This window comes from Odocoileus virginianus, chromosome 17, assembly GCF_023699985.2.
Source record: "Odocoileus virginianus isolate 20LAN1187 ecotype Illinois chromosome 17, Ovbor_1.2, whole genome shotgun sequence".
NCBI classification, from domain to species: Eukaryota; Metazoa; Chordata; class Mammalia; order Artiodactyla; family Cervidae; genus Odocoileus; species Odocoileus virginianus.
Window position 1 is genome coordinate 32,741,974 of NC_069690.1, and position 10,137 is coordinate 32,752,110.

The 10,137-nt window shown below is 63.6% G+C and overlaps 2 protein-coding genes across 3 annotated transcripts in view; one reads left to right on the forward strand and one right to left on the reverse strand.

The window, feature by feature from the left end:
- Positions 1-946: 946 nt before the first annotated feature.
- Positions 947-5,306, reverse strand: MIEF2 (mitochondrial elongation factor 2). The gene is made up of 4 exons (XM_020914140.2): positions 5,055-5,306; positions 3,366-3,523; positions 3,032-3,212; positions 947-2,642 (listed from the first exon to the last, which is right to left on the reverse strand). Exons 2-4 carry the CDS (start codon positions 3,510-3,512, stop codon positions 1,588-1,590), a joined length of 1,383 nt encoding a protein of 460 aa, XP_020769799.1. The 5' UTR covers positions 3,513-3,523; positions 5,055-5,306; the 3' UTR covers positions 947-1,587.
- Positions 5,307-5,773: 467 nt separating this feature from the next.
- FLII (FLII actin remodeling protein) overlaps positions 5,774-10,137 on the forward strand; it is an 11,930-nt gene continuing 7,566 nt past the window's right edge. For both annotated transcript variants that reach the window (XM_020914084.2, XM_070479229.1), the window contains exons 1-7: positions 5,774-5,935; positions 7,413-7,523; positions 7,856-7,927; positions 9,010-9,090; positions 9,408-9,493; positions 9,576-9,737; positions 9,891-9,994. In XM_020914084.2, coding sequence (XP_020769743.1) covers positions 5,873-5,935; positions 7,413-7,523; positions 7,856-7,927; positions 9,010-9,090; positions 9,408-9,493; positions 9,576-9,737; positions 9,891-9,994 — 679 coding nt within the window. In that variant the 5' untranslated portion in view covers positions 5,774-5,872. The remainder of the gene's footprint in view (positions 5,936-7,412; positions 7,524-7,855; positions 7,928-9,009; positions 9,091-9,407; positions 9,494-9,575; positions 9,738-9,890; positions 9,995-10,137) is intronic.

The following is a 10,137-nucleotide window of genomic DNA, read 5'->3' on the forward strand; positions in this document are numbered from 1 at the left end:
GGCTGGGTCAGCTCTGGATGTGATGCACTGTCCTGAGGGATCCTGCTCATGAGTGAATCCATTAAAGGACTTGTCTCGTCTGGACAGACTTTCCAGAGGACCCCAACTTTGGCGGACGCTGGACCGTCTGTCTTAGTCACTGGTTCAGGGGCACCTTGCTGTGCCAGCACTGGGTTAACATCCCACCCCCACCTGTGAGGTAGGTATTCTGGAACCCTCATCTTGCAGGGAGGAGGCCAAGGCTGCCCCACCTCCAGCCTGTCCCCTTGCTACCATCACAGCTGCTCACCACCAAGGGCACTCAGGCCAGGCAGCTCCTGAACCAGGTGACCCAACAGCCCTTGGGGAAGCCAGTCTCCTGCCCTCTGCCCCTCTGCAGAGCCACTGAGCCCATGGGAACACCCGGGAGGCAAGCCCCTCCTGATCCGCAGAGGCCACTGGCCCTGCAACCAGTGCTCAAGAGCACCTCCTCCAGCCTTGTCCCCACATCCCAGCTGGGAGGGGGTCGCCTCAGGACACATGGGGCAGGAAGGAGGGGCCTGACACAGCTGTGGGGCCTCACCCCAAGCCCATGTGGCCCCAAGCCCTCCCCGGCTCGTCTGCCACATGGGGTTACATGGGAGCCACAGCTCCCATAGGGACACCTAGATACGTCTGCATCCCTGTCTGTACAAAGCAGGGAGCCTGTCCTCCACTCGAGGGTCCATAACTCTGCATGTGGACCACTGCTGGCCAGAGGGCCCCCTGGCAGCCCCACCCGTCCAGATTACAGGGCTCCAGGGGTCATGCTTTTTGGAGGAAAGGAAACCCTGACCAGCTGGTGCCCATTACTAAAGCTAGATGCCACTCCAGGTCAGTCTCCTGCTTCCAGGTAGAGCCCAAGCCCCTCTGGCCAAGCTCACAGAGCCTCAAATGGCTGCGTGTAAGAGCCCAACACGTGTCTCACTGACATTTGAGTTTTTTTTATTCTCATCCACAGTCCTTGCGGCATAGCTTTACTTCGGCAGGAAGGATACCAGAGACAGGAGAGATGCCGGGGAGGGGAGGCAGACAACACGCCCCGCCCCAGCCCCCACCAGCTCCAGGGAGAGCACAGGGTCAGCTAGGACAGCTGGTGTTGGCACAGTGGGGGCTGGGCTGGCAGCAGCCAGGGGTACCCTAGACTCTGAGCCAGGTGAGCAGCACAGAGAGCTTTGGCTCCCCCAGTGAGGACAGAGCCCTCCCAGGGCCTCCGTGGCTAGAGGGGAAGGGCCTTCCCCCAGGTTAGCCCTCGCTAGTCCAGGCTAGAGAGCAAACCAGGCACACAGCACGGAAAACACAGGCCTGAGGGTCAGCCAAAAGCTATGTTCTGAGGATCCCAGGTGACTCCAGCCCCAGAGGGACCAAACACTGTCCACCACCAAGCACCAGCAGCCTGGAGATGCCCGCATCTGAGGGAAGCATGACTCACCCTCAGGACAGAAAAAGACAGTGGCCTCATCCCTGCCTGGGACTCACGGCAGCTCCTGCAGGCCAAGAGGGCCGCCCACACCCCCTCGTTCCAGCTAAAAGCGGCGGTGTCGGGTGTTGCCCAGCTGCGTCTACCCTTTAGAGCAGCCCCTCGGGGGCCTGTAGGCCACGGTACAGCGCAAAGCCCAGGTCGTCGATCTCTTCCTCCCGCAGGCCATCCAGGAGGTTCACGCTACGGTTGAAGTGGCTGGGCAGGCTGGCCCGCTCCACACTGCCCAGCAGCAGCTCCAGGGCCTGCAGGAAGTGCTCCCCCAGGGCCGCCTCGGCCCAGTCAGCCTCCTGCTCACCCAGGTGCAGAACCACCTGAGCCAGGCGGTCCCGGCCCAGCCGCCACAAAGCCGGGTGACCGCGGCAGACAGTGCAGAGCAGCAGCAGCAGCCGACGGCGGGTCCCAGCGTCCTGCTCATCCAGGGCCCGCAGTCGGGCAGCCTCAGCTGGGTACCAGTCCTGCAGCCAGAGGTTCCCGGCCAGCCCCTCCAGGGGCCAGGCCAGCAAGAGGTCTCCATCCTGGGCTCCAGCCACAGTCAGCAGCACAGCCATGGTGAGCTCCAGGCACTCGTGCTGCACCTCCAGCAGCAGCTCATCCGAGGCCACACGTGGCCGGATCAAACACCCGAGGAGGCTGCCGATGGCTGGCCAGTTGACGGAGGCAGTCAGGGCCTTGCGGAGCAGCTCCAGTAGGACCCGGGAGGAGAGGTAGCCGCCCACCAGAAAGCGGTCCCAGGGGCTGCTCCCACGGGGACGGAACTCCAGCTGAGTCCTACGCACAGCCCAGCAGCGAGGGTCTTGGGCTACAGTGTCCAAGCCAGCCACCAGGCTCCACAGGCCTGGCTCCAGTGCCAGGGGCACCAGGAGCCGCACAGGATCTGCAGCCCCCGCCTGGAGCCCCTCGTAGAGCGGCCCGCCGGGCACGAGCGCCCCAAAGGGCAGGTCTGGGAACTTGTTCCGCAGGTAGGCCTGTAGTTCCAGGGCAATGTCGCCCACCAGCTGCTTGGCCAGAGACACGTGAGCCCCTGGCATGGTCACGTGGTCCCGCTCAAAAGCCAGCAGCTTCTCCTGGAACATCAGACACAGTGGCGGTGCCGGCGAGCTAAGCTGAGGCGACGTCTGGGGCCCTATGTCAGCGGGCCCTTCTGAAGAGGGAAGGGACCAGGGGCTGGTCAGAGGGGTTGTAATGGGACCACCTGAGATGGTACTGAGCTCAGTGATGAATTCTCACCATCTGAGGCCCCTCCCAACACCCTGAGGCTGAAACCCCAGCTCTCGGTTCCCCAGGTGAGGGCCCCTGCCATCACAACGCTGCCACCTCGCTCTGGGGCCAGCCCCCATGGTCTCACGTCCTGGTGGCTGGAGCCTCAGCACCATGTAGGAGGGAGAAGGCATCCAACACACAAGGGAGCCCACAGGGAGCAGGGACCCGAGCAGGTCACACAGTCACCAGGGCAGGACCTGGGCTACATCTCCCAAATGTGACCACCGAAACAGGACCCACCCAGGTCAGAGAGGAAGGGGCGCCGCTCACCTGGGGCAGAGAGTGAGGGGGCCGGAGGCGGCACCGGTTGGCTGAGGGCAGCGGGCGGGGGCCGGGACTGGAGGCGTGGGGTGGCCTTGAGCAGGCTCAGGTCCTGCCAGCTGTCCTCCAGGCATGGGGCATCCCCCTTGGCGTCGTCCTCGTCCCGGGGGCTGGTGGCCCTGTCAATGAGCTGCAGGCAGAGGGACACAGGTGAGGGCATCTGAGGCCTGGGCGGCCACGGCAGAGCCAACCAGGTGAGGGGCAGGGGCAGGTGCGGTCTCAGGCAGTCCCACCTCCCCAGCCCTGTTGTGAAGTCCATGTCAGCGGGCCAGCCCAGCCTTACCCGCTTCACGGCCAGGGTGGCAATGCCCAGCACCGCAGCCCCACCCACTCCCAGCACCAGGCGGGCATTGGCCAGGAGGAAGTCTACAGCGCCGCCCAGCACCTCGCCATCACGCCGCTTGCTCCGATTCTGGGAGAATTCCGCCATGGTCAGTCTGCCTGTAAGGGAGCCAGGGTGCAGGGGCCACTCAGTGAGGGGCCGGCCTGGCATCCAGGCAGGTGCCCTACGGTCAGAGTTGGGGTCACAAGGGGGCTTCCAGAGAATTTCTGATGAGAAAGGGGCTGCCTGCAGGTTTTCTTGGGAGGAGACTGGGAGCTGGCCCAGAGACCTCCCTCCACCAAAACCTGCAAACAACCCATCTGTATGACAAGGGGCTCACAGAGAAAGACCCTAAGGCCCATGGCAGGTCAGAGAAGGGAGACAATCTCCCCGATCCCACCTTCCAGGCCCCCTGATGTTGCCAAAGATCATGAGGTCGGTCTTATCAGCACCATCCCCATTTACAAAGAAATAGGTTGCTGACCACACAGTGAGTGGTGGGGACTCGGACCCCACCTATGACCAGGTCCCAGGAGCAGCCTTATCGTGGTTCCTAACCAGGCCCTGCAGGAGAAAACTAAGGCCCAGAGAAGACCACGGCTTGGGGACCCAGGCAACCTGCACTGGACAGCCTCTCAGGCCTTTGAGGGAACCTCAGTGAAATTCAGGGGGCCACAGTTACCCCCATATCTCAGCATGGCAGCCCCCAGAGGCAGGGCCACCAAATCAGAGAACAGGACAGGTGAGATGGCCCAGGACACCCCGGGGGGCAAGGGCTGGCTGTCAACAGGTATGTGTCAGACAAGGCTGAAGAGCCCGCTATGGGGACAGGGTGTAAGGGGCCTCTAAAGACCACAACAAGGCTGGTCCAATGCCCTGGACAAGGGCCTCTGAGGCTAGGGACAACAGTGGGTGGGGAGGGGTCTCAGCTGCTGAGATCCCAGGCCACAGCAGGTGAGCTGAGGGCCTGAGTGTGCCCGATACTCTTAGCTCGTCTGTAAGATGGAGCAGGTGCCACGAGAAACCGTTAGACATGCGGAACCCAGAAGTACCAGTGGCTGGGACCTCAGGCATCTCTCCAGTCCTGGCAGGCTGAGCCCCAGCCCTCAGGTCCTGAGCACTGACGGGGTGTGTGACCAAGGGACAAGCCCAGGGGACCAGTCAGATGGCCAGGCAGAACTGTTATCCTGAGGATGCCTGAACAGATGACCCTGAGCTCAGAGCCAACTCAGCCCCAAGGACTTCTGCCTGCCCTGCTCCCAGCGGGTGCCGGAGCCCGGTTGCCAGGTGGGGCCTGCAGCCCCGCACCCGCCCCCCTTTCCCAAGCTAAAAATAGGAAAGACGACGGAGAGGGTTGACCCAGCGTGGCCCCGCGGCGGCTTCCTTCATCAGGACTGCCAACCGCCTCCAAACTGTAAAGTGCTCAAAACCCCCTCCTGTCTGACCCAGGGCGCGCAGACCCTAACCAGGGAAGGGGAGAGGGAAAGACCAGGCCTCCCCTAGCCTCCCCCAAGTCCCGGCCGCGAGGACACCGAGGCCGGGGGAACGCAGGGATGGGCCCAAGAAGCGACCAGAGATCGACCCGATACGACTCTCTCCCGGCCGTATCCGCGCGGCCGGTGAAGGCCACGCCCCGCGTCCCGGCCGTACCTGCGTCGCGGCTTCGGCGCCCCGGCCCGGGGACGCAGGGGGCCGCTCGGGCCGCGCCCCGGGGCCGCCTGAGAATAGAACGTGCAGGACCCGGGAGTCGAACGCCGAGGCCTGGGGCTGGGGCGGGCGCGGGCCCCCGGCTCGCAGACGGACAGGCCCCGAATCCAATCAGAGGGCTCAAGGCCCGTGCCCACGTGCCGCTCTGTAGCGGCCTCGGCCAATGGCGGCCGAGCGCCCTTCGGGGCGGGGCTCCTCGGCGAGCACCGCCTTAAAGGCGCAGGGCCGTGCTCCCGGACTCGGCCGGTGGGAACGCGAGCTCTTTCCCAGCTAAGGAGGCATCAGGTGGAGCTCCTGGTCAGTGTAGTCTGCGGCCGCCTCCCCCGTGAAGGGGATACTGGTCCTGTCACCTACTGGGACCGTCATGTGCCGGCCCAGGGACGCCTCCCTCGAGGGGCAAGCGGGCACGTAACCGCGCATCCGGGCTCGCCTCTGAGCCGGGACGCCTAGGAGTGTGGGTACTGGCTCCGGAGCGTCTCTCGGAGAGAGGCTCGTGGCTCCAGACGAGAACCCGGGCGTCCTACTCCCACTGCCGCCCGAACCACCCGGGTCCCCGGCGTTGACCAGCGCAGGGATAGCCGCGGGCTGAGAAGGCCCTTCGGGGCACCGGGGCCCCGCGCCCCCGGGCTGGCCCGGGGCGCGTCCGGAGCGGCCCGGGCTGAGGGGCGGGGCCGGCGCGCTCCCCGCCCCGCCGGCTCCACGGTCCCCGCCCCGAGCGCCAGGCCCCGCCCGCGGTCCGCTCCCCTCAGCCCAGCGCCGCCATGGAGGGCACCGGGGTGTTGCCGTTTGTACGCGGCGTGGATCTCAGCGGCAACGACTTCAAGGTGAGCCTCGGGGCGGCGGCCGGGACCCCCAGCCCGCCCCTCCGTTTCCTGCGCCTCCGGGACCGTGGACGGGCTTGCCCAGACCCCGCCCCGGGCCGACGTCCCAGGCCTCCGCCCGGCGCCCGCGTAGACAGCCCAGGCCGGGCGGGGCGGGCGGGCGCGCGCAGGGTCCCGGAGCTGCCCCGGGGCGCGCGGGGTCTGCCCACAGGGTCCGGTCCTGGCGCCTGGCCCGGGCAGGCCGGCCGGGGGTCCCGGTCGGAGCTCGAGCTTGCGACTCCCCAGCCCTCCCCGCCCCTGTGAGGTCACAGCCCAAGCCGGGCCCTGACTCATGGTTGCGCCGCCGGCTCTGCGCTACCGGCACCCGCCACCCGCATCCTGTGTGGTCTTAGGCAAGTCACTTCCCTCTCGGAGCCTTGTTTTTTCGTCCGGTGGAGGGGCTTACATTGAAACCCCTGGAGGCAGGGATTAGTTGTGGAGGGCGTGTTGGGCAGGTGTGCGAGGCCCTGGGTGCCAGTTGTCTGAGCAGCTGCCAAACTGCTGGACCAGGGCCGCTGGGTACACCAGCCCAGCCTCGGGGCGGGGCAATGGTTCTTGAGAACTGAGAATGAGGCTGCAGGGCTGGTGACCAGAGAGAAGGCCCTGAGAGATGGCCTGGTTCGAGGAGGGTCCTCAGGGCTGCAGGTAGAATGAGTGGGCCGACCCCAGCCTGGGTCTGCAGGGTCCAGTGGTCCAGGCAGTGTCTGGGGTCAGGGCAGAGGAGACAGGCCCTTTCTTCCTGTGTGTACTTACACTTGACGCCATGCACACTCCTCTCTCTCTATCCCCACCGTCCTCACCTGGAGTCCCCAAGTGTCCTCTCCAGTCTAGGAGAGTGAGTCACCAGCAGGGAATGTGGCCGTAGGGAGGAGGGGCACCAGCCTCCCCAGGCTTCTGGCCACAGGGCTGGGGTCCTGAGGTGGGCATTGGAGTCTGGGGGACAGATGGGTGAGTGAACTAATGAATAAGTTATGCCTGTGTGGGAGAGGGTGGGGAGCTGGGGCCTCATGCAGGGGGTGGCTGGCAGAGCACAGGTGGGACCTTGGCAGAGGCACAGGGTGCATGCAGTTCGACAGATTGCACAGACAGGGCTTGGATGCAAGGCAAAGACATCGAGTTGGTCCAACCACACAGCTGACTGTGGGGTGGCACCTAGAATAAGCCTTTCTGGGCCGAGAATCCAGCAGGAGAGGCGGGTCTTAGGTCAGCAGCCATCCTGATCACCAGTGGGTTCTCAGAACGCTTTTATCATCAGGGGGCTTTCATCAGCCCCATTCTTCGGGTGAGGAAACTGAGACAGAGTGGCTAAGTGATGTGTCTGGGGTCACACCAACTAGAGGTGACTATTGCCCCCCAAAGGCTCCCACAGGCAGTGGGGGCCACAGGGTGGCAGAGCAAGGGTACCATGACCCAGACCAGCCTCACTGTGACATACCCCCAGGGTGGCTACTTCCCTGAAAACGTCAAGGCCATGACTAGCCTGCGATGGCTGAAGCTAAACCGCACCGGCCTTTGCTACCTGCCAGAGGAGTTGGCATCCCTGCAGAAGCTGGTAAGAGGCTTTGGGCAGGCAGGGGAGGGTCCTGGTGGATGGGGCTGGCCAGGTGGGCAGAGCCTGTGCAGGACATTGCCTGTCACAAGCAGAACTGGTGGGGAGGGGATGAGCACCCTATCCCGGGAGGTATACAAGAAGAGGCTAGGTCTGTGAAAGAGGAAAGGTGCAAGAGTGGACTGGACCTGGGTTGCCAAGGGTGGGGCAAGGCTGTGGTGGTGTTTGGGGGCTCTATGGGAGGGTCCCTGGACAGGGGAAAGCTGTGGTGCCAGTGGGGGCTCTGTGGACGCCCAGCCCACCCTGTTGAGCCTCTGCACCCTGTGCCGGCCCAGGAACACCTGTCGGTGAGCCACAACAACCTAACCACGCTGCACGGGGAGCTGTCCAGCCTGCCATCACTGCGGGTGAGTGCCGCCCAAGACTGCAGAACTCAGGGTGGGGCCTGGGGGCCAGGCCAGCACCTCTGTACACCCCGGTGTTAGGTGGGTTGGGGGGAGAGAGCATGCAGTAATGACCTGAGTTGAGTAACACATAGGAGAAAAGGTGAAAAAACCTAAGTCTGATCCATTTTGAACTGCTATGATAGCTGATCCTGGCCGAGCAGCACTCTAGCTATTTCTCAAGGGTCTTTCATGTGATCCCGACCTCCACCAAGTTCACAGATGAGGATACTGAGCACGGGGGCAGGTCACTTGCCTGTGGTTTATCCCCAGTGATAAAGCTGGGGCAGGGCAGGGGAGGTCGTCTGGGTGGGTCAGTCCCCCTGCTGTTCTCCATGGAACCTCCCATCCCAGATCTTCAGGCCATTCCAATGGTCATTCCCATTTAAGGTTGGAGCCCTGAGATGCGAAGGGCACACCTCTGGACTCGGGTTAAACCTGAGTTCTTCATTTTCCAAGATGGCCCTTCAGTGACCACCATGAAGTGGCAGGGTGTCACCACGCAGACATTGGGCAGAGGGAGCCGCAGTGGTGGCTCCTGTTTCTCCTTCTGTCTCTTGTGGTCATGGTGCCATCCCCTGGTCTGTTCCCTCCCCCGTGGCCATCCTACACTGACGTCCTGTACCATGAGAGCCTGAGCAGGTTTCAGCCCTAAGGGCACAGAAAACAGGCTTGCTGTGAGTCTATACTCTGATGCTTTTGGTCCAACCTTCTTCCATCTGTGCCAGAAACTCTGACTCAGAGCTCCATCCCTATCTTGCCCTATGGAACTGGGAGGAAGAGGGGTTATTCCATCAGAAAAAGTTCCCTGTGTTTCTGTGTGCTGGGCTGTGGGGCACGTTTGAGTTGGGCTTTGAAATGTGGATAGGAGCTCACTGGTAGCGTAGGAAGGGCTTGCCAAGTAGAGGGACCACAAGCAAAGGCCAGAGTGGGAGAGCACTCAGGACTGGCCTCCCGTGGGCTTACGGAGAAGGTATCCTTCCCTGACCTCTGCTTCTGCTTGGAGTGGAAGCCAGGGCTCATGGACTCTCGTGGTTTATCCCCAGGCCATTGTGGCTCGAGCCAACAGTCTGAAGAACTCAGGAGTCCCTGATGATATCTTTAAGCTGGACGATCTCTCGGTCCTGGTCAGTGGTCACCCACCATCTGGTAGTGAACCCTACTATTCAGTGACCCTACCCCCACTGCCCTGGTCCCTGGGGCCATGGTTTTCCTGTTGTACAAATGAAGGAACTGGAGGCATCCAATGGACAATGCCTTGCCCAAGGTTGCTCAGTTCCCTGACTTAAGCCCCTTCCTCCCAGGGTCCCACTGGCTCCCTTTGGCCTGGAAACCTCCTCCTCTGCTGCCCTCTCAGCACCCATCCCAACCCTTGAGCATGGTGCAGGCCTGGCGGGGTGGGGCCAGCCCTGCCACCCCTGACTCGGCCTTACCCCCTCCCCAGGACTTGAGCTACAACCAGCTGACAGAGTGCCCGCGGGAGCTGGAGAACGCCAAGAACATGCTGGTGCTGAACCTCAGCCACAACAGGTGCCGCGTGCCGGGCTGGGCCGGGGAGGTGGCCGACCCCAGAAGCAGAGCACAGCCCTGACTGCCGGCCCTCTGCCCACAGCATCGACACCATCCCCAACCAGCTCTTCATCAACCTCACTGACCTGCTGTACCTGGACCTCAGCGAGAACCGCCTGGAGAGCCTACCCCCCCAGATGCGCCGGCTCGTGCACCTGCAGACGCTTGTGCTCAACGGGAACCCGCTGCTGCATGCCCAGCTCCGGTGGGCGCCCACCCTCCCCACCAGACCTGGCCTAGTTGGGTCAATACCCACCTGCCTCGCTGGGTGACACCAGGCATCCCGCCTGCCCTGCCCACACCCACCTTCAGGCCTTGCCCCTGTCCTGAGGCAGTGTCTCCCCGCATCCCCCCACAGGCAGCTCCCGGCACTGACTGCCTTGCAGACCTTGCACCTGCGGAACACACAGCGCACCCAGAGCAACCTGCCCACCAGCCTGGAGGGCCTGAGCCACCTCGCAGGTGGGCGGTCCCCGGGAGCCCTCAGCCCCTTCCTTCCTCACGGAGGAGGCAGCTGGACACTGCTTCCCTAACAGCCTCTAGGGGGAGGGGTGCCCTCAGGAGGAGGGGTATGTTTATGACGTGACCCCGTTCCATCACGTGCC